General features: G+C 46.6%; 1 protein-coding gene across 1 annotated transcript; it reads right to left on the bottom strand.

Moving 5' to 3' along the window:
* Positions 1–217: 217 nt before the first annotated feature.
* LOC131183857 (adrenodoxin-like) lies at positions 218–21924 on the bottom strand. The gene is made up of 4 exons (XM_058154587.1): positions 21663–21924; positions 3627–3751; positions 2191–2320; positions 218–1339 (listed from the first exon to the last, which is right to left on the bottom strand). Exons 1-4 carry the CDS (start codon positions 21809–21811, stop codon positions 1219–1221), a joined length of 525 nt encoding a protein of 174 aa, XP_058010570.1. The 5' UTR covers positions 21812–21924; the 3' UTR covers positions 218–1218.
* Between the last annotated feature and the right edge of the window lie 1714 nt (positions 21925–23638).

Below are 23638 nucleotides of genomic sequence, written 5' to 3'. Positions count from 1 at the left end.
GTGCAGCATGAGATTTGATATATTTACTATATGCTGTATATAGTTTCATATAATATAGTTTCACAAAGGTAGAAAGTCCTGACATCAGTAGTTAGTTCAATGTACAGTAGTGTAAATATACTCTGTGCAGAGCTTTGACTGCCTTCCCAGGTGATAAAGATTTTTACCTACAGAAAGTTGCATTTCCCCATCTGACAATTGCTAGGTATCTTCTTGGTTTGGTTTGAAAGTTTTTATTTCTACCTTTCCAACAGAATAATATTTGACATGAGTAGCTGTAAAGGGGAAATTCTTCTGAATACACTTTGTGAAAACGTACAATAAAAATGCACATTGCAAAGAAATAATCCACAGTGAAAACCAGAACAATGGTCTTCATAGCCAGGAACAGACCCTAACTATTCACTGCATCTCTCTAACTTCATATGTGTGGAATTCTGTATTCATCTTCTCCAAGGTATCGGCTCAAATGTGGATTGGCTTCCAGTCTAGAAGAGCCAAAGTTGGGCTCAGAACTTAAGCAGGACTAGACTTGGCGGAAGGGAGATCTCCAAGGGGATCACAGGGATAGACTCGGAGATGGGTCCCGTGATCCAAACAATTGAACTTGACTTTGTTTTCGCTGGCTCAGTTAGGGTGAGTCTTGCTCCTCCTCTGCCTCACACAATGGCCAACGGAGGGGGGGGGGCTGCAAGTAAGAGCACATCCCAGCCCATTCAAAGGGGATAAATGTAGCCCCCAACTGATGGGCTTGGAATGGGCTGCTACTTTGGGATTTCACAATCTTTCTCCCATCAATTTTATCAAGCCATAAAGAAGCTTCCTTGGAAGCAGCAGATGTCCAGAAATCTCTCTCAATCCCTCTGGCAGAAATGAGCTACACAGAGCACCAATTTTTCATCCCAATTCAGGTGAGTCTACAGATTTTGGGCACAGAGCCCCTTTCAGGAGCTGGCCTGGCACTACAGCCTAAATGGGGGCTAAAATGAGGCTGTGTTGCACATGGTTAAGTGGTTAGATGACCCAAGTGATTCTAGCCACGAATAATCTGAACTAAGGTGTCATATTAAACCACCATATGCTTGAGTTTGTTGGGCACAGCAAGTGAGAAATGGGGTTTGGTTGGTTTAGGGTGTTTGCTTTCAGTCTGGAAAGTAAAGGCTTCCCCTCTTTTAACAGTGTCAGGATAATATTTGCAGGGCATGTCATGTGCTTCAACTACTGTTTCTTTTGCTTCTCCACTTCCAGTTCTCTCCTGATGTCTGAGACCTCCGTGGGCACCTGGACCGTCAGGCCGTCCATCCATTTCTTCACACACACCTGGCAACCCAGACGAGATCTGAAAAGCAGATGCAAAGATCTGGATTTGGGTGTCATTTTCCTAGCATGGAACAGCCTAATCTGTTGCCAGGCATTCCGTTGTTTGCAGTAGAACAGAGGCCTTTGGCGTCCCTGGTGAGCCCAGCCCTTAGACGCAGCTCAAAATGCCACTTAAAGCTAAGGACACCATGAGAACCGAGAAGGACAACCAAAATAAAAATCCAAAAGACTCTACAAAGGCCCATGGGAAGTGCCACGCAATGGGGTGAGCGCCCATCCTTGCCCCAGCTCTTGCCCACTTAACAATTCAAAAGCATGCAAGTGTGAGTACATAAATAGGTACCACTTTGGTGGGAAGGTAACAGAGCTCGGTGACATCATGCTGGCCATAACCACAGAAATGTCTTCGGACAGCGCTCACTCAATGGCTAGAAATGAGCTGTGTCCCCTAGAGGTGGCAATGAGCAGCGGAATAGAATCCGCAGGGACTCCGTTTCCTTTACCTTTCCCCTGTAAAGTGATGCCCGAGGCAAATTGGTCCAAAAAGTAGCTGGATAAGCAAGCATTTCTCTTCTCTAGATAATAATGCTTCCCCTTATGCGAGGCTGGGCAGGATCCTATATGATGCCCTCTCAACTTTTTTTCCTGATGTGGCAAACTGACTGAGCTCACCAACATCTATGCAACAGTCACAACATGCCTGGGGTTTCTCCCCAGGAAGGAGTCCTCGGAGTCAGGGAGATGAGCACCTTGCATTCTTCCCTTCATTGAAACAATAGCCAGAGTGCAGAGTTGGAAACGGTTGAAATGCCCCCCTTCCCCCACCCCCAATGCACTCAGAGCCGAGAAAGGGACACCCGGGATGCTTACGTGTCAGTCAGTCCGTAGGCCAAGTCCAGCATGTCCAGCTCGTCATCACTGATCTCACCCAGTTGCTGAAATGCTGCTTTCTCAAAGATTAGATGGCAAGTGGAGCAGGCCAGGGTGCCCTCACACGCCCCTGCAGGAGAAAAGAGCCCGCCGTCGTTGGCAGAAGCCATGCAAGGCTCCTTCTGCAAGTTTACAGCGTTGCCTGCATGCTATAAACTCAGGAGAGCAACCAAAAATTAATAGCATCAGCTTCCCACCCTCAATTTTAGAAAGCAGCAATGAAGGCAAATGATGTCATGTTGCAAGAAAACACAGGCTGCGCCACAGAATTGGTTGGACGAAGCTACATTACATATTATAGGTGTGAAAATTAGAATAAAATTCAGAAACAAACTGGGGCTCGGCTATTCTGCTATCTGGGGATACAAATGTGGAGGAAAGTGCTGCTTTGTATTTTATTCTTCATGTAAAAGGAGTAGACGGATGAAGCAAACTTAAGTAAATACTTGAGTGTAAAAGATGGTCATTTGGATGTGGGCATACTTTAGTGGTAGAGGCACACTTGGAATGTGAAAAGTGTGTGGTGGGTGCATTCATGAAATAGTAGCCATATCTAGTCACAAAATGACCCCATCACCTCAGCAGGCTGATGAGAAGTAAGCTTTGACCAGAAGAAGATTGAGTTGGCGACAGTGGCGAATATCTGTAGCTAGGGTATAGGAGGTGGGTGAGGGTTCATTCTCCAAGTTTTTGGGTTGGTTTCTGAAGGTTTTGCTACCAGGCTGGGTAACATCTTCAGTGGAAGAATGAGCTGCTCAGATATTTCAACCCTCAGAATTGAAGATTTGGGAACCCTGAAGGCTTTCCTGTGTGTAAACAGAGGCTTGGACAGCTTGCTGCCATCTCCTGATTAATCTTCAGTATACAAGTTTAATAAATAATATCTGTGAGTAAAACCAAGGGACACAATCTTTCAAAAGCATGAAAGCCAGTCTGGTCTAGTAGCACCAGAATAGAAACTGGGAGACGGTGAGTTCTAGTTCCACCTAGGAATGCAAGCCGGCTGGGTGGCTTTGGGGCAATCACACTGTCTCTCAGCAGAAGGTTTTTGTTGGGAAAATAGGAGAAGGAAGGAGTACTAGGGATGTTCACAATCTTGAATTATTAATAAAAATAATAAAGATAGAATACAGACAAATAAATATATCTAGGTTTAGGAAGAAACTGCAGAACGTTCAAACTTTGAGTGCTAACTGTATCCAGCACTCTTGGTTCACCTTGCTGGGCTGTCCCAGAGAAAGGAGGCGACATCAGATCGGAGCTGGATGTTTTGGTGCCTAGACCAGTCTGTAAAACAATTTTGCCAACTGCTAAAAAAACTGATTATTGGTAACCAATAAAACCTGAAGAGAGAAAGGTAGAATCTCACCACTAACCAAAGCCATCGATGTTAATATTTTGATTTATCACAACCTCCAGCAGACTTTCCCCTTCTTTGGCGCTGACCGAGTATTTCTCTCCATCCCGATTTATAAAATGTAGCCTCACTTTGTCCGCAGAGCTGCATGGAGAGAGAAGCACAACACCCGTTCAGAGACAGCTCAGGTGCTCCCAAGCGCCAAGTGACAGTCAAAGAAGCCACAGGTAAAAAGTGTCATTCACATTGGTCAAAAGTCTAAAGCATTCCTACTTGAGTTAAAGATGGGGAGGTGGTAAGTTAGTCCTGGGCCCAGAGCCATCCAGGTATCTTTACACTAGGAGTTTCGCAGCCACAAGGAGGGTCTCCAGCACTCCTTGTGGCTTTAAAACTTTTGGGTATAGGGCTTGAGCAAGGGGTTGGACTAGAAGACCTTCAAGGTCCCTTCCAATTTATTCTTCTATATTTTATGTCTCCAGCTTTCCTGACTGCAAAGCATGGAACATTTCAACTTGGGCTGTCAAAAGCAATAGAGCACTTTTCCATGTCCCATCCCCCATTCCTGGAATTTTCAGGCCAAGAACCATTTGTGCCCTCTGAAGGGCAAAAAACAATGATCCAGGACCCCAAAATCCATATTTTAGCTATCTGCTAGACTTTGGGCATGTCCACTAGGGAATTGGGCAGGTCATATTTACACAGTGTCAGCTATGGTGCATCAGGAGATGTTCATGATAGTGATGCGGCTCGCATGAATTGATTCTCGGTTTGTTTCTGCAAAAGATCTCTGTAGGGGATCCAGTGGGGGTCCCTCCGAACTTGGCATTTGGCCTCTGCTATTCTCAGCTGTTCATCCATCTCTAAATTTGTAATGGCCTCACGGATATTTCTGCTTGGAAACTTCAGTATCATCAAATATGACTCATCTAATAACTCGCAAGATTTGTTTTTCTTGCCATGTACAGATATACATCCAAACTAGATCGCTTGTTTCTCTCTGTCATATAATATATGTGGGTATATGCATGATTATTTGTTTGTTTGTTTGTTTAGGTTGTCGTGTTTATGTAGCGTATATTGGAGGTGGTGACCCTTTGAGAGCAGTATGCAATGAAATTTCATTTTAAAGTATGCCAATTACTGTACATTCAAAATGAAAATAAAGGGGAGACGACTTCCGGTATCCGGTGGCAACGGACGTCTGGAAGGCTTCTCCTGCCTCCAGTGTCCGAATCCGGCCGCCGCCGAGGCCCTCAGGGGCCAGGTGTTCCGAAAAGGACACCTGCCGCACGGACGGCTCGCCAGGGGTCTCCCAGCCGATATACAGGACTGGGGGGACCGATGCTGGCGCGTCCTAGGCTCGGCGGGGTTCGGAGGCCACAGGCCGCGGCCATTATTTTGGTCGTCGCCTAGGCCGCTGTGCCCAGTGACACCGGGGCTTTGGATTTATAATTGCAGCAGCCTGGTGGTGAACAGGAAACGGAGAAGAATTGAGGAATGAAGAAGGGAAGGGGATATCGGCAAACGTGAGTGGAGTGCTCCGGAGTGCGGGGGTTTTCTCCCCTGCGACTGGAAGAATCTGAATCACTTTGGAGAGAGGAGAACTTAAAATAACAAGATTACGGTTTTGTGGAGCTCTGGAGAGAAGAGGTGATGGAGAAATTTAGGAGGGAGGGTTTGAGGCCCCCTCCTCTGAGAACAATGGTGGCGTCCAGCTTCCGCCTTCACTATGAGAATCTTGATGACATCACTTCCCTTCGGTTTCCTGGTTGACTAACTGTACTCTGGACTCGTTGCTCCTGTGAGTGCCCCCTGGTGGATCCGGAGGAAATTATAAGGATACTGTGCTTGCCTGGGGACTTTAAAATTTTTTTAATGGCAAAGGTCAGAGACCAACTGCTGGAGAAATGGAGAATTTTGGAAAAGTTATCTAATATGGACAAGAAACTGGATGAAATAAGAGCGGAAATTGTGACTATCCAAAAGGACTTAAAGGATACTCAACAAGTCTCAGCAGAAAATAAGCAGAAAGTGGAAGGTTTGGAGGGTGAGATGCGGGCAGTGCAGAAAGAGGAGATGACAAGCAATGCAGTGCTTGGATTACAGATGGATAAAATGTCTTATTTCCTTAGGTTTCAAAATTTGGAAGAAGTGGACCAAGAAGATTTGAGAGATGTTGTGACTAAACTGTTGGGAGAATTTCTTGGGAGAGGTGTTGATTTTATGAATTGGGATGTGGATCGAGTTTATAGAGTTAATTCACAATATGCACGCACGCATGCAGTTCCTAGAGAGGTTCATGTCAAATTTGTGAAAAGAGGCGAGAGATGAAATTCTTAGAAAACATAGGAGTGGGGCACTGACTTATAGGGGCAGGAGATAGCCATTCTGAGGCAGATTCCCAGACAGGTACGTGAAATGAGAAAGAAATATTACTTTTGTCAAGCAAATTGTACCAGAAGGGAGTAGGCTTCAGATGGCTGATGCCAGAGGGATTGATGATTTTCCGGGAGGGCATTACGAAAAAAATTAGTACAATTGCGGAGACTACGGCCTATGTGGAGGAACACAAAGCCCTCCTGGAATTAGATGACCCAGGAATTGAAGAAGGGGAGGTTATAGACCATGGGGCGGAGGCGGCTGCCGCTGTTGCGGCCCTGGAGTTGGGTCAGGCTGAACCCAGAGTTCTGAGATCCAAAACTAGGAGGTGACAAAGATATTTGGTATTGTGTTGGTTTTACTTATTCTCTTTCGTATGATATTCTGATTATTCTTGACCCTTCTTTATTGCGTATGTAAGATTGGTAAACTTAGCTACTCCGTATTACCTGCTTGCCATATGGCTGTTGTATGTGTTTAAAATTTTGAGTAAAATTCTTATCACGTATAAGAAAAATGAAAATTTACCATACCTGATATGTATTTGTATAAACTTTTTTTTGACCAATAAAAACTTTTTTTGGAAAAAAAAAAAAAAAATGAAAATAAAGTTATTTTATCTTCCATCTATCTATCTTCTCGCTTCATCTCTGTTGTCAACAACACTTTCTGGCTTATCCTATTTATTGCTCGTGTTGCCATCGAAGAGCAGTGATGAGCAGATGGCCCTCACTTTCCCCTTTATCAGGCTCATTGTGCTCTCTATCTCTTCAGCTCTGCTGTGACCTCTTCTGTCCATTTCCACAATAGTTGCTAAGGACTGCATCAGAGAACTTGTCAGGAGTGGATGGGGCATGGGGGGACTTTCACTTATGTTTACTCCCAGAAAATGTCCATAAGAGAATGAATCTTTGTTGACCAGCCCAGTCAATTTATGTTGGTGGTGGGGGGATGGAATGGGGATGGAATGTACTTGTTTTTGAAAATGTACGTGGTGGCCAGAGGTGGTGAATTTTTCTTCATTTTCACGGCAAGAATGTTCTGTATGCTCAGCTCTTCATTGAAAATTGGATCCTGATCAGAAGCTGATTCTTGTCAACTTGCATTCTTGGAATGACTGTAACCACACAACATTTCTATGGATGTTAGAACATTCCAAGAAGTGCTGGAAGAAGTTACCTCTGGAGAGAACTCTGCATTGCTGTCAACATATATGATATATATATATCTTGCCTGTGAAAGGAAGAAAATGGGCCAATCATCAACCAATTGGCTGACCAACCACACTCAGTTTGTAGCCAACAATGGAACTACATCTACATGGAGGGAAGGAAGCACGCAGTAGGGTACCTCAGGGTTCTGTGCCTTCAATATTTTCATAAATGATCTAGATGAGAATAAAAAGTTAATTCATCAAATTTGCAGATGATACCAAGCTGGGGGGAATTGCTAATACTTTGGAAACAAACTCAAGATTCAGAAGGATCTTGATGGATTTGAACATTTGGCGCTATCTAACAAAATGCAATTCAGTGGGGAGAAAAGTAAGGTCCTGCACTTAGGCAAGAAAAACCAAATGCAAAGGTACAGAATAGTTGGCACCTGGTTCAGCAGTAGTAACTGTGAAAAGGATCTATGTGTCCTTGTAGAAGTGACAGCATTGCTGTATACTGCACTGGTGAGACCACACTTGGAATACAGAATCCAATTCTGGTCACCACGATGCAGAAATGATGCCAAGACCCTAGAAAGTGTGCAGAGAAGAGCAACAACGATAACAAAGGGTCTGGAGGCAAAACCATATGATGAATGGTTGAGGGAAGTAGGCATGCCTAGCCTAACAAAGAGAAAGATTACGGGGACACGATAAATAGATAACCATCTTCGAGTACTTGAGGGGCTGTCACAGACAGCATATCAGAGAATATCATATATCTGGCCTGCAAATAAAAAGGATTATATTTGCACAGATCCACAGTCTTCTGTATGAAACCTTTCTGATCATCAACAGATTTAGATTCCCTTATCTAACCTTCCTTAAATTCTAAGTTTTTTCTTGATGGCTACTAGAACTTGTAAAACTTCCCTGACCAAACCAAGCCCTCCCTCCATATCCCAATAGATGTCTGGTTTAAATCTTGAGATATTCCTATCCTTGAATTCTCTCCTTCATCCCCCCCACATCAAAGTAATCGTCATCAACTAAACATTTCTTCCAACAACTTCTTTCCAACCTGCCATCGCTCGGCGAGGCATCAGCAGCAGCTCAGGAGTTCAGAGCCTCCATGACGGCCTTGGACCTGATCCAATTAGTTGAGGGTCCCACTCACATTGGAGGAAACATGCTGGACTTAATTTTTGTCTCTGGACAGTGGCTGAGTGATTTAGATGTAAGGGAATTAGTTGTTCAACCCTTGTCATGGTCGGATCACTCTCTTCTTCGACTGGACCTTCGAATCGCCTATCCCCATCGCAGGGAGTCGGAACCAATACGTTGGTTCCGTCCCAGGCGCCTGATGGACCCGGACAGGTTCCTAACAGGGCCTATTCCTGAGGCCCTGGCCCACGACTCATCTGAGAAACTTGTTGCCGCCTGGGAAAGGGCGGTGGCGGGGGCCTTGGACTGTGTCGTGCCTTTGCGGCCTCTGACCCGGTGCTGTTCTCGACCGGCTCCTTGGTTTTCCGAGGAGCTGAGAGAGATGAAGCGCCGGAAAAAACACCTGGAGAGTGGCTGGAGAGCCAGCCGTTCCGACTTGGATCAAACACTAGTAAGGTCTCATATTCAGACCTATCTAGTGGTGATAAGGGCGGCGAAACGGGAATATTTCGCTGCTCTCATCGCATCGGCAGATAATCGCCCAGCCACCTTATTTAGGGTGACCCGCTCCCTTCTCTCTCAGGGGGCTAGGGAGGACCCCTTGCAAGGTCGTGCTGAGGATTTTGGACAGTATCTGCACGATAAAAATCACTCAGATTCGGGAGGGGCTGGACACAGACTGGGTAGATTCAGAGGAGTGGACGGGGGCAGGTCTTGAGGTTGTCAGCTGGGAGGAGTTTGATCCTGTGGCTCCCGAGGACATGGACAGGATACTGAGGAGGTTGAGAGCAACCACATGTTTACTGGACCCGTGTCCCTCCTGGCTGGTACTGGCCACACAGGAGGTTACACGAGGCTGGCTTCAGGGAATTATTAACGCTTCTCTGAGAGAGGGTGTCTTTCCAACTGCCTTGAAAGAGGCGGTGGTGAGACCCCTCCTCAAGAAGCCTTCCCTGGACCTGGCTGTTTTAGCGAATTATCGTCCGGTCTCCAACCTTCGCTTTGTGGCGAAGGTTGTTGAGAGTGTGGTTGCATACCAGCTCCCTCTGTACCTGGATGAAACCGTCTATCTGGACCTGTTCCAGTCCGGTTTCCGACCTGGGTACAGCACAGAGACGGCTTTGGTCACATTGGTGGATGATCTCTGGAGGGCCCGGGACAGGGGTTTTTCCTCTGCCATGGTCCTATAGGATCTCTCGGTGGCTTTTGATACCATCGACCATGGTATACTGCTGCGGCGGCTAGAGGAGTTAGGGGTGGGAGGTACCGTTTTTCGGTGGTTATCCTCCTTCCTCTCGGGCCGTTCACAGACGGTGTTGGCAGGGGGGCAGAGGTCGACCGCGAGGCACCTCCTATGTGGGGTGCCACAGGGGTCGGTCCTCTCGCCCCTCTTGTTCAACATCTATATGAAGCTGCTGAGCGAGATCTCTGGAGGGCTTGGGATAGGGGTTGTTCCTCTATCCTGGTCCTATTAGACCTGTCAGCGGCTTTTGATACCATCGACCATGGTATCTTGCTGCGGCGGTTGGGGGGTTTGGGAGTGGGGGGCACCATTTTTCGGTGGTTCTCCTCCTATCTCTCTGACCGCTCGCAGACAGTGTTGGCAGGGGGGCAGAGATCGGCCGCAAGGCACCTCACGTGTGGAGTGCCACAGGGGTTGGTTCTCTCGCCTCTCCTGTTTAGCATCTATATGAAGCCGCTGGGGGAGATCATCCATGGTTTTGGGGTGAGCTGCCAGCTGTACGCTGATGATACTCAGCTGTACATTTCCACCCCGAACCACCCCAACGAAGCCATCAATGTTATGTTCCAGTGCCTCGAAGCCATTCGGGTCTGGATGGTGATGAACAGACTTCGACTCAACCCATCCAAGATGGAGTGTCTGTGGGTACCGGTGTCCCGGTACAGTCAGCTAGTTCCGTCGCTGACTGTGGGGGGTGAGTCACTGGCCCCCAGGGAATTGGTTCGCAGCCTAGGCGTTCTCTTGGATGCACGGCTGTCGTTTAGAAGAGCACCTGACGGCCGTCGCCAGGGGAGCTTTTTATCAGGTGCGCCTGATTCGCCAGCTGCGTCCCTTCCTGGACTGGGACTCGTTATGCATGGTCACTCATGCCCTCGTTACCTCCTGCCTGGATTACTGCAATGCTTTCTACATGGGGCTCCCCTTGAAGAGCACCAGGAGACTTCAACTGGTACAGAATGCGGCTGCGCGGGGGATAGAGGGAGCGTCTCGTAGCTCCCATATAACACCTCTCCTGCGCAAGCTGCACTGGCTGCCGGTGGTCTTTCAGGTGCAATTCAAGGTGTTGGCGATCACCTTTAAAGCACTCCATGGCATGGGATCAGGTTACTTACGGGACCGCCTACTGCCACCAAAAGCCTCCCATCGACCTGTGCGCTCTCACAGAGAGGGCCTCCTCAGGGTGCCATCAACCAAACAATGTCGGCTGGCGGCCCCCAGGGGAAGAGCCTTCTCTGTGGGGGCACCTGCCCTGTGGAATGAATTACCTTTGGGGCTACGCCTACGCCCCGACCTCAGGACCTTCAAGACCTTCTTATTTCACCGAGCAGGGCTGGCCTAATGGCTGTTTTAATGGGTCTTTTTATTGATGGTATGGTTTTATAATTTTACTCGTTATTTTAATATTTTGGCCAATTGAATCAGATTTTTAATTGAAATATTGTGTTTTAACTTTTGTATATGTGTTTTATCTTGGCTGTAAACCGCCCTGAGTCTTCAGAGAAGGGCGGTATAGAAATGCAAATAATAAATAAATAAATAAATAAATAATAAATTGAGGAACCATTCTCCCTTCGTGGTTTTCCCATTTCTTTATGTCAAAGACCATGGATCACTTTTCCTCCAGCCCCCAAAAGTTCAGTGGCTACTCCTTCTTCACCTGCTGGCTGGTTTGGGGTATAAAAGCAACTTCACTGCAACTCATTAATAAAGAAACTCAGAAAGGTGTTATCACCTATTCCATTCCTACATAGCGTATGCTACAATGTTATAGGAGCATGCTGTAGGATATTGTGATGGGGTGATTTTAGATTCTTCTATCCCCTGAAGAACAACAGCTTTTCTCCCATAACTCTCTTGATGGGCCACGGTGGTCCCTCCCTTTGTCCGGGGTCCTGCTCCTTTGTGCTTGGTCATCCCACTCCCTGGCCAGAGTGCCTGGGCTCTTTGAGTATAGGTGTGTAGGTGGGTGGGTGACTTCCTTTCCATGGCCCCTTCCAACTATGCTGTTTCCGGTTCTACTTTTCTCCGCATAACAGAGCTTTCTGTATCTTGCACTTTCAGTCCAAGTGTTCTAAGAAGAGAGAGGAGGCCCCTGCCTAAGCCAGGCCTGCCGTGGGAGTTGCTCTGCTTCCCAATGGCTCTGCTCATGCTTCTCAAAGGAATCTTTTTCCTTTGTTTCCTCTCCTCTGTATCTCAGTGTCAGGCTATAAGTCCCAGCAGTCCCCCCTCAAGGAGCAACTGACAGGGTGGAGAATGTTGGGGAAGGCTGCTGCAAGCAACAGCTTCACAATTCTCATTTTGATGACACTGTAGATGCTGCCACGGTTTTTCTCAGTGATCAAAAACACGTTCCCAATACTCCACACTTCTTCAAAGACTCTCATAACAACCTACTTTTCAGACTACACACCGGTGTATAAGATGCACCAAGATTTCAAAGACATATTTATTTATTTATTTATTTATTTATTTATCAAATTTTTATACCGCCCTTCTCCCAAAGGACTCAGGGCGGTGTACAGCCTAAATAAAACACAATATATATACAATTAAAATCAAAATTTAAAATAAAACATATTACAAAAAGGCCAATGTTTAAAAAATTTAAATTTTAAATTTTAAAAATTTAAAACCCCACAACAATAAAACCCAATTAAAATGTTAAAAAACCATTATGCCAGTCCAGCTTGAATAAATAAGTATGTTTTTAGCTCACGGCGAAAGGTCCGAAGATCAGGCACTTGGCGTAGGCCAGGGGGAAGTTCATTCCAGAGCGTCGCTGCTCCCACAGAGAAGGCCCTACTCCTGGGGGCCACCAGCCGACATTGTTTGGCGGACGGCACCCTGAGGAGACCTTCTCTGTGAGAGCGTACCGGTCGGTGGGAGGCATAAGGTAACAGCAGGCAGTCTCGTAAGTACCCGGGTCCTAAGCCATGGAGCGCTTTAAAGGTGGTAACCAAAATCTTGAAGCGCACCCGAAAGACCACAGGAAGCCAGTGCAGACTGTGGAGCAGTGATGTTACATGGGAGCCACGAGCGGCTTCCGTTACTACTCGCGCAGCCGCATTCTGGACTAACTGTAGCCTCCGGGTGCACCTCAAGGGCAGCCCCATGTAGAGAGCATTGCAATAATCCAACCGAGACGTGACCAGAGCGTGAGTAACTGTGAGTAAGCAAGAATGGGGGTGTTTTTGCCCTCCCCAGTCCTCAGGAGCACTCTGCAGGCCTCCCAAAGCCTCTGCACACCCCGTTTTTGCAAAAAACGTGTTCAGTACCGAGAACAGTGGTGGACAGACTGAGGCAAGACCATAGGCTAAAATCAACTGTTTATTTATGCTAACGGAGATTGCTAATAGGCGACTGCTCCACTGACAACAACTGCCGAGCTTTCTCTATCTGACAGCTCTTTTATACTCAGCTGTCAGACAGGGCAGCCCATCAGAATGCTTCTCGGTTCCTGTTAGGGGAGCGGACCATAGTGAGGACAGCAAAACACAGCAAAATGGGTCCATTTTTCACAAAAACGGGGCATTTTTGCCCTCTGAAGCCCAGAAGAGCACTCTGCAGGCATCCCAAAGCCTCTGTGTGCCCTATTTTTGTGAAAACACCCGTTTGCAAAAACGGGTGTTTTTGGCCTCTCCAGCCCACAGGGGCACTCTGTAGGCCTCCCAAAGCCTCCGCACGTCCTGTTTTTGCAAAAACGGGCCCATTTTTCGCAAAAATGGGACGCACGCCGTGAGACTTTGGGAGGCCAAAAATGACTGCATTCGGTGTATAAGATGTACCAACATTTCCACCCTTTTTTGAGGGGGGGGGGTGAAAACTGGGTCTTATATTCGGAAAAGTACAGGTAATTGCAAAACATTCGGGATGGCAGCAGTTTTCTATTTCACTTTGCTGCTATCTAGTGGTCATTCAGATCTGTGCAGCCCAAATCTGCTTGTCCGGAACTTCCAAAATGCCCTTTTTTACTCCAGAGAGTCCTGGGAGAAGCAGATTGCAATGGAAATGGAGGGTGTGGCTTTCTAGACTTGATTTATCATTTCTGGCAGGAACAAAAAGCCTTGGTTTAGGAAGGAGCAATGTTGACCTAAGCAGGAGCTGAAACTGCCACACCATCTTTGCTTACGAGAAAGATCCTTGATGATTCAAATAATAATCTTTAGAATGGAATCAGCCCTTGGAGACGACAGAAAACAGTCAGATGCCTGGGAACCCAAGACCTTATCCAGAGGTCAAGGAAGCATGCTCCTTACATGCAAAAAGGGGCAGGCTACTGCTTGGGGGGGGTCAGCATCCTGAGTGGAGAGGGCTACCAGCTGCAACCAAATCTATGCTGGGAAGCCTACAGGCATCTCCATCAGGCCTTCTGGGTCCATCATCTTTTTGCAGAGGAGTAGACTGGAGCCAAGTGGCCACAAAACAATACAGCAACTTTCTTCCAGACTTAATACCTAGGATAGGGGGAAAAAAGGGTAAAGGAGTCCCTGGAGATTTTATTCCGGTAGTCGTTGCCGACTCTAGGCCCCCTGCTGCTCATTTCCGTTTCAAGGCCATGAAGCCAGTGCTGTTCGAAGACATTTCTGTGGTCACGTGGCCAGCATGACGACATGGAGTGCTGTTACGTTCCCACTCGAGTGGTACCTACTATTTATTTATCTGCATTGGCATGCTTCCTGTTAGGTTGGCAGTGTGAAGGTGGGGGCTCATCCCCATCATGTGGCACTCAGGTTTTGAACTTGGGCTGCTGGCTGGCAAGCCCAGCTCTTAACCACTGAGCCACCACGGTGCCCTATTAGCCTAGAAGGAAGAAAAATTTAAAAATCCTTGCAAGCATTGATCATCCCATGCAATGGTTAGACTGCACCTCCCAGAATGCCAAGCCAGCTGGGAGACAGAATTCTGGGAACTGTAGTCTGAAAACTAGAGAGTCTAGGGAGCTTGCCATGGCATTCAAACTGCACTTTGAGTACAGGCTTCTGATGGTGTTGTTTTAAATCATCATATGCTGACACCACATTCATTTTCCTTCACTGCAGTTCCAGCGGTTATCCCACCATTCAAATTTTTGTCCGTGCAATTGAGCGTTTGCCCGGTTGAAGGTCCTGTTTAGCCTGAGTAGCATCAGAGAGACTGATGAGCAGCTGGGCAGGATCTCAGGAAGACAACAAAGCAATGGCAGCATCTGTCTACTACCTGCAAATAATTGTCACACGGCGTGAACGTATTTCTTTTGTTTATAATGTATCTGAAAAGCAAATTTAAGTTTTGATCACGTACTTGTGAATATTGTGTTTGCCTATTGCTTTGGGAACTTTTGAAGGAGAAACGTCTGAATGTAACACTGAAGTATCTTTCCATCTGAATATGTGTTTTCTTTAAAAAAAAAAGAATTGCATACAGAAGCTAAAATCAGGCTGCTGACATCTAACAATCTCATAATTCATTAGTCTGAGAGTTGGTTACTGATTTGGGATCACTCCATTAATTTCATCATAAATCAAGCTTTGAAGTAAGGGTTTTTTTTTAATCTTTGTCCAAAATTTCAACCACCGTATAATTATACCTTGTGAGTTGTATGGACTATCTATTCGCCCATCTGTTGTTTGCAAAAAATGAGCAAACAAGGGAGGAAAATCTCTTACAATGTTTTCTCTGGTGGAGCTTTTCGTTTTAAGTTGCTAAAGAGCAGATGGGGCCTATGGATATAAAGTATTTAGCACTATTTAAACAGCTCATCTGGCAACTGATCACAGAAATGAATATTAAGTTTAGAGCTTGCTAGGTGCAAATCACATAGCTCCGCAATGGCCGGAAGTGGCACACAGAGCCATCTCTTTGGGCACGCGAGCCGCCGCCCGTTGCACTGGCCAGCTGGTCTTCACATGTGCATGTGCACCAGAAACCAGAAGACCGGGTGGCCGGTGCGCATGTGTGTGCCAGGAAGATGATGCACACCGGCTAGCTGGACTTCATGCGCACAGGCACACCAGAAACCAGAAGAGCACCCATGCATGCTGGAAACCAGAAGAGCAGCCGCTCGGCATGCACACCGGCCACGTGGTCTTCCAGTTTCCGGCATGGGTGCACTCGCGCACACATGCTCCTGTTTTGGCACTGGGTGCTGAAAAGATTCGCCAACACTGTCGGAGGTTTTTAAGAAGAGACGGGACAGCCATTTGTCTGAAATGGTAGGGTCTCCTGCTTGAACAGGAAGTTGGACTAGAAGACCTTCAAGGACCCTTCCAGCTCTATCTTGATTGATTGAATTTAGCTCTGATGCTGACAGGGCAAAATGGCTCAGAGCCAAAGAAAGGCCAGCTGAGCTCCCACAGGAAACACCTTTGCAGGGAAGTAGGTGGAAAAGATCATCTTCTATCTTTTCTAAACTTTAACCTGCTATCCCACCTACCTGTTCTTTATTGTCAGAGGACTCTGCATAGATCGGATGCCTAACCAGGCCCCCAAAGCCAAAAGTGACGCCACCTAAAGGCTGAAAGGGGAGCGGTCCCCTCCCCAGGGTCTCCCCAATCTGATGCTGAAAATGGGAGAGAATGATCACACACACTTTCTAAGCCAGGACTACTTAACCAGGGTAGGTTTGAAATAACCCAATGGGGCTGGGTCACACAACATACTAAGCCAAATCCATAATTATTACTTTCTGCAATTATAAATCGGTATTTAGTATTTATTGAATTTTATTCAATATATTTATTGAAAATCAGAGCATTATGCAGTTTGTTTGGTTTTTGGTTTAATGTAAAATGTGAACAGTTGTAGCTTCCATAGTAAATCATGATTAAAACAAACTATGGCTTATTGCAATGACAGTTCAGACTCAACGCTACTGCGCACCAGCAGTTACAGATGGAGAGGGTGGGAAAATCAAACTTGGGAAGGCAAAGTGTTGCCTTGGGAAAATGGAATGGGTTAAAAGCCCTTGACGTCAACAGCCGTCCTGGGGACGTTCCCTTCAAGGTTTGTTTTCAAGATAAATTGCACAGCCTTGGGGTGCCTCCAGCCTTGCCTTCCGCAGTTCCTCAGCAAATGCGACCTTGGGAAGGACCGTCCTAGGCTGCTCACTCAGAAGACCTCACAGGCTCTAAAGTTGTTTTGCTTTGCTGCCCTTTTGGTGTGAAGTTTGTGAACTGACAAGCCAACCAAGTTTTAATCCCCCATCAGGGCTTGTGCACCCTGAGGAAGTCCCAAGAGAGGTTTTTTTGGAGCCAAGTAAGCCAAGAGAAACACGTTTATCAGTTGCCTGGTGTGCAGGTTTCTGTCCCTGGAATTCTATCCCAACTTCCTTCAGAAAGTCAAGGTGATATCCTCCCCCCCCCTCCTCCTCCTCCTCCCCCCACCACCAGAACATCCCTCACTCTGCGAGAGAGGAATGGGCTCAAAGTCATCCTGGGAAATTCTGGGAAGGACGACTCCCTTAAAGCAGATCCTCTCTGTTGCAAGACCTTCACTTTCATGACTCCCCACCTTGGTTCTCCAAAAGTTCTGCCAGCAATGAAGAAAGGGCTTTGGACAGGCCATTGTTCTGAGCCTGATGGAGCTGGAAAGCTAAGCCTTGAGCAGAAGAAGGAAAGAAAAAGGAAAAAAGATATGGGGGTACAAGAATGAGCGGCAAAGTTTGTATCTTACATGGTGGGGAAATGCAGATGTTGAGCCAATCTAGCCAAGGGAATTTCATCATCTACTCAAGAAATTCATCCTTATTTAGATTCAAATAGCAATAGGACTTATATACTGTTCCATCGTGCTTTACAGCCCTCTCTAAGCAGTTTCCCCCCTAACAACCTGGGTTTTACTAACCTCGGAAGGACGGAAGGCTGAGTCAACCTTGAAGGCTTGAACTCCTGGCTGTGGGCAAAGTTAGCCTGCAATACTGCATTCTAACCACTCAGCCACCAGAGCTTCTGATCAAATGCAATGCTGCCCTTCAAGTGAATGAGGCTCTGTGTAGCAATGCATCATAAGGCAAATAAGACCCTTATTAACTTGGTCATCCTTATGATAGGACACCACTCAGACTAGGTTATTTATGACAAGAAGCATCACTGAATAAATCAGTGAGGAAATCGGTCATAATTATTCTTTAAGGCCCACTTGGATGTGGCTTTGGAGAAAGTTCATCTCAATGCTACCCATGAATTCTAGAAACCACCGGTGAAGAAGAGCCACTTGTAAAGGATATTAAATGGAAAACTGGCTCCCCTTGAAAAGCACCCGGAGGCTCCAACTGGTCCAGAATGCGGCTGCACCTCTCCTGCGCAGGCTGCACTGGTTGCTGGTGGTCTTCCGGGTGCAATTCAAGGTGCTGGTGACCACCTTCAAAGCGCTCTATGGCTTAGGGCCGGGTTATTTATGGGACCGCCTGCTGCCACCGATAGCCTCCCATCGACCTGTGTGCTCCCACAGGGAGGGTCTCCTTAGGGTGCCGTCAGCCAAACAATGTCGGCTGGTGACCCCCAGGGGGAGAGCTTTCTCTGGGGGGGCTCCTACCCTCTGGAATGAGCTTCCTCCAGGGTTAGATCACTCCCCGACCTCCGGGCCTTCCAATGCAAGCTCAAGACCCTCTTGTTTCATCGCGCAGGGTTGGCCTAATTGTGTTATGGTTTTTAATTGGGATTTTATTATCGTTTTTAATAGTTTAATGTGAGCTAAAATTTAATTAGATTTTTTATAGTGTTTTTAATTTTTATTATGAATATTGTTTTATATTTGGCTGTAAACCGCCCTGAGTCCTTCAGGAGAAGGGCGGTATAGAAATTTAAATAAATAAATAAATAAATAAATAAATAAATAAATAAATAAATAAATAAATAAATAAGAATGTGATGCATCGTATTTGCAATGTGGACAACCATCGTTATTTCGAGTTTGGTAACGTATTTTCATTTTTCCTTCCTATTAAGAAAAGTTTAGAAGTCTAAAGCTAATTCTGAGCTAAACAGCTTATTTTATACCCTTGTTTACTGAAAAAAGAAGGCTGGTGGGGTGCGGGCATCTTCCTGGAGCTTCAAAGCTTTTCCTGCCGTAAAAGTCTCAGACTTTCCATTCCCAGCTCAGAATCGTGTACCAGCCAGTCAAGCTCTCTCAGTCTTCTGATCACAGCAGGGCCATGAAGTGATGGTGCCCGGTTTTGATTAAAAACAACAGCAACAACAATTGTGGGGCTTTTGTTCGTGGGGAGCTTCTGCACAGGACCTACTGCTGGGTACTATGGAAGACCTGGCCACTCTTGGCAGGGAGGGGGCTCTGCTGTCCTTATTAAGGAGCTCCTGGCAGCTTCTAAGAGATCTGCGAGTCTGGCTGGGTATGTCTGCTTTTTATGTTATGCTTTTACATCTGTTTGCTCGACCTAGTAATAAATCTTAAAATCCCTTTATTTACTGGTACGCTTATTGTCTCTGGATCCAAAAGGAACAATTGCCTGAGCACCCGATCCCTGCACTGACATTGGCAAAACATGCGATGGGTCCGAGGAGTTGCATGGCTGTCTTAAGGGCTTCTCTCTTAAAATGGGCTCTTGAAGGGCTGCTTTTCTGAAAAGCAACCAACAGCTTTGTGCTGGAAGGAGCTCCTGCCAGGGCACCACCTGCCACCACATCCTATTTACATGGGCAACATTTTGGCTAGACCTGTGATCCCAGCACTTAACAATTAGGAACCGTGCAAGTGGCAGTTTGTTGAACAGGACAGGTAAGAGAAGTTTGGGGGGGGGGAGCAATTCCTGCTCTCACTATACTTATTTTAGGATTCTGCTGCTACCTGATTATTTGTAACATGATGATCTCCAATTCTTATTGTGATAATTCTGTGGTTATTTCGGCCTATTTCTCAGAGGTCTCTTTCGGTTGGCTACCTCAGGCATCCCCCTTTTAAGGCCTTTGCTGTAGTATGACTTGGTAATATAGAACAATGTGGATTAGACAGCATCACCACCAGATGGATTCAAAACTGGCTGACCAACCACACTCCATGTGGTGTGCAGTCCTCAATGGAGCTACTACATCAATGTGGAAAGAAGCATGCAATGGGGTACCCCAAAGTTCTGTCTTAGGTCACGACACATCAACAGAACAGCACAGCACAGCACAGCACAGCACAGCACAGCACAGCACAGCACAGCACAGCACAGAACAGAACAACAGAATAACAAAATTGGAAGGGAACTTGGAAGTCTTCTAGTCCTTGCTCATGCAGAAATAATTTATAATTTATAACATTTCAGACAAATTATTGCCCAATCTCTTCTTAAAAACTTCCAGTATTGGAGTATTCACCACTTCTGCGAGCAAATTGTTCCACTGATTAATTGTTCTCACTGTCAGGAAATTTCTCCTTAGTTCTAGGTTGCTTCTCTCCTTCATTAGTTTGTATACGTTGCTTCTTGTCCTGCCTTCAGCTGCTTTGGAGAATAGGTTGTTCCCCTCTTCCTTGTGGCAATCCCTTAGATACTGGAATACTGCTATCATGTCTCCCCTAGTCCTTCTTTTCACTAGAGTAGACATACCCAATTCCTGTAACTGTTCTTTATAGGCTTTAGCCTCCTGTCCCCTAATTATCTTTGTTGTTCTCACTCTTTCAGAATCTCAAATCTTTTTTACATTGTGGTGATCAAAGCTGGACGGAGTATTCCAAGTGGGATCTTAGCAAGATCTTATAAAATGATATTAACATTTCATGTGAACTTGATTCTATACTTCTGTTAATGTAGCCTAAGACTCCATTGGCTTTTTTGGTGACTGCAGTACACAGCTGGCTCATATTTAAGTGATTGTCCACTAGGACTCCACAATCCCTTTCACAATTACTAGTATTGAGCCAAGTTTCATCTAAGCTATTGAGTCAGGTATCACCTACATTATACCTGTGCATTTGGTTTTTCTTGCCTAACAAGCTGGGGGGAATTGCTAACACTTTGGAAGACAGATTCCAGAATCAGAAAGATCTTCACAAACTTGAGGATTGGGCCCTATCCAGCAAGATCCCTGGTGAGAAAAGTAAGGTCCTACACTTAGGAAAAACCAGGTATGTATAGGTAGTACCTGGCTCAATAGTAGTAATTATATTACTAATGGACAGTCACTTAAGTATGAGCCAGCAGTGTACTGCAACTGCCAAAAAAGTCAACACAGCCTAGGATGCATAGATATAGGGACAGCATCAAGTTCATGAGAATTGACAGTACTGCTTTGTATTATCCTAGTGAGCCCACTTTTGGAATACTGCATCCAGTTGTGATCACAATACAAAAAAAGATGTTGAGATTCTAAAAAGAGTGCAAAGAAGAACAATGAAGATGATAAGGAGTCTGGAGGCTAAATTGTATGATGCACAGTTGAGGGAGCTGGGAATGGAGACTAGATTAGGGGGAACACATTAATGATAGTTGAGGGGCTGTCACAAAGAAGAGGCAACTCATTTATTCTCCAAAGCACCTGAAGGCAGAACAAGAAACAATGGATAGAAACTAATCAAGGAGAGATTAGAAATAAGGAGAAATTTCCTAACAGTGAGAATAAGTGGAAAGACTTGCCTCCAGAAGTTGTGGGTGCTCCATCGCTGGAGGATGGACTCCAAGGTCCCTTCCATCCCTAGGAATCTATGATTCTATACAGTAAGACAAAACCCCACACTCTCAGGGGAAGATAGTTTTGCATTAAATCTCTCCCCAGTTTTGTTTGGGCAAGCAGAAAAAATCTCTTCCTGAGTTTTCACGGACATTATCAACCATCTGTGACTTACATAGGGGGAGGTTTTTTTCCAGAAGTGTTCGTTATTGCATTTTCACAGCTCTTGGCTTTATAGCATCCTTACAGTTTTAAATGGCCTTGGGGGAGGGGGGGGAGGTCCCATGGGGCCAAGATAATAAAGAGGTGGGAGAGTCTCCTGTAACTCCAGCTAGCAGCAGCTGGGAGGTCAGAAGGTCTTACCAAGAGTCCTGCGGAGGCTAGAGCTAAGGAGGTGCTGCAGCCTCTGACCCAGCAGGGTTCAAGACACCCATCCCCAAGTGCCTCAGCATCTCTTCTCCCCACCCCCACAGCACCACATTTTGTGGAGCCTCAGAAAGCAAAGAAGAAGAAGAAGATGATGATCCTTACCCCTGGTCTGTGCTTTCTGGCTTCGGGCTGTCACTGAAGCGTCTCCCTAGCTCCAAGTTGCCCACTGCCAGCCCGGGACGTCCCCTCCCCACAGCTGCATGTCCAGAGGCGCCAAGGCGGAGCAGTTTGGCAATGCGCTGAGCCAGCATGTTGTATTGTTGTGGCTGCTGAGCTTCTAGGTTTGCAGAACAGACACTCGCGGCTGAAGAAATATAAGGCCGGGGCCAAGGGGGCTGAGCTGCCACGAGCGCCCAGTGAGGAGGATGGGAGGGAGTCCCATCAGCCCAGCCCAGCCCAACCCATGAGGGGGAGTTGCTGGGAAGGAGGAGGAGGGAACCAACCGCAGCCCCCTGGGGCAGAATGGCTTTGGCTTATGGGCAGCACCATCTCTCCTCTTCTGTTCTCACTCTCTGGGGGATTACAAGCAGGGCGACAGGCCTATTTCCACCAACAAATGACAGATAGAAAAAGGAAATGTGCTCTGTTTAACAGAAGGATTTATGACCCTTCCTTCCTTCCTCCCTCCCTCAGCTGGTCAGAGCAGTGCCAATGAGCATATGCAGAGCACATGCAGAGCACATGCAGAAGGCATTCAATTACCAAGAACAATCCATACTAAAAATAGGGAAGAAAGAATTTGCCTGTGGATGCTCAGAAAATGAAGAAAATATTACAGCATGGAAGGAAATATTGAAGGGCTGTTGTTGCGGGGAATAGAAAGCCAAGCAGCCATTTACACTTGCCAAATATGGTGCTCTGGCTGACATCTTAGGACTTCCCAGGAGTTACAGACACGTAGTTGTTCCTAGTGCTTAGCTGTGTAACTCCGTCCCTAAAGATGCAGGGCTTGAGATGGGAAGCAAGGGAGGCTTTCTCCTCCTGGGAGAATCTTAGATCTGTGTTCCCAAACAGCAAATGAGGGAGGGGCACCAAACGTGGGCTGGGCTGCTTGGCCCCCCTGGGTGGCCTTGCCTGGGGCAGAAACCTGCACAAGGGAGGGGGGGGATTTGAGCAGGGAGGGGCAGCGCCTCCCCAGCTGTGTTTGTGCAGCAGTTCCATATTCCTGTTTGTTTCCTGCAGTCCTTTCAAAGCATTTCTTGGAATGGTTGCTGTGGCAGAAGGAGAAGTCCACTTTCATAAACTCTCAGGAACTCCTTGAACTCAGACAGAAAAGCGGTTCTTCCTCAAGGCCACATCAATACCGTTTCTCCCGTCCTTGAGTTGCCAGAAAACTATGTTGGTGCAAATATGTGACTCCCACAGCTGAGTTTTCCTGGGCCTCAGCAACAAGGCCGAGGGGTGGTTCAGGAACAGGGGTGGGGGGGATCAAGATGGGAGCAGCAACCATGTAATCACAGCTCCAGCCTCTTTTTTTTCTTTTTTTTTTGCATGCCTCACAAGTAACAAAGTCCTTGGGGACTTTGTTAGGCCAGTTTCCTTCATTTCGTGGTTTCCTCCCACGCAGCACACACGCACACACACACACGCACACACCCCTGATGCCCAGAGGGTCAATCACCCTCTTGCTCCATCTAGTGGGGTGGGCAGGATTAGTCTAAAGCAGAGCTGTCAAACTTACAGCCCATGGCCTGGATGCATCGCACACTGGCCATACCCGGTTTAGCCAAGGGGGAAAAACGTGATACATCCCATGACGCCGCCCTGACGATGCGAGTTTGACACCCCTGGTCTAAAGCAATCAACCCAGCAAAAAGGCCAATCCAAGCGGAGCCCAATTACACATCATACAGATTACCCCGTGTTCATCTCAGGCCCCTCCAGGGCCCCTTTTACACCCCAGGGCTGTTGGCTGAACATTGCTTGCCAGAGGTCAGTGGTCCAATCTTAGACCACCCAACTGAACCTTTTGTGTCAGTGGCTGCAGGAAGAAGCAGGAGCAACCTTTGCCATTTTGCATTTCAGCGCTAAGTAGAAAACAGATTCTTCATCATCATCTTTCTCCTCCTCCCATCAAT

The sequence above is a fragment of the Ahaetulla prasina genome, chromosome 11, assembly GCF_028640845.1.
Source record: "Ahaetulla prasina isolate Xishuangbanna chromosome 11, ASM2864084v1, whole genome shotgun sequence".
Classification (NCBI taxonomy): domain Eukaryota; kingdom Metazoa; phylum Chordata; class Lepidosauria; order Squamata; family Colubridae; genus Ahaetulla; species Ahaetulla prasina.
This window is presented reverse-complemented; position numbering and strand designations above follow the sequence as displayed.

Bases quoted from the DNA above. Each gene is read 5' to 3' on its own strand.
- LOC131183857 (XM_058154587.1), bottom strand. From the start codon at position 21,811: ATGCTGGCTCAGCGCATTGCCAAACTGCTCCGCCTTGGCGCCTCTGGA. The intron at 3,752-21,662 runs GTAAGGATCATC...CTCTCCATGCAG, and splicing joins CCAGAAAGCACAGACCAGGG to CTCTGCGGACAAAGTGAGGC. The intron at 2,321-3,626 runs GTTAGTGGTGAG...TTTCTCCTGCAG, and splicing joins TATTAACATCGATGGCTTTG to GGGCGTGTGAGGGCACCCTG.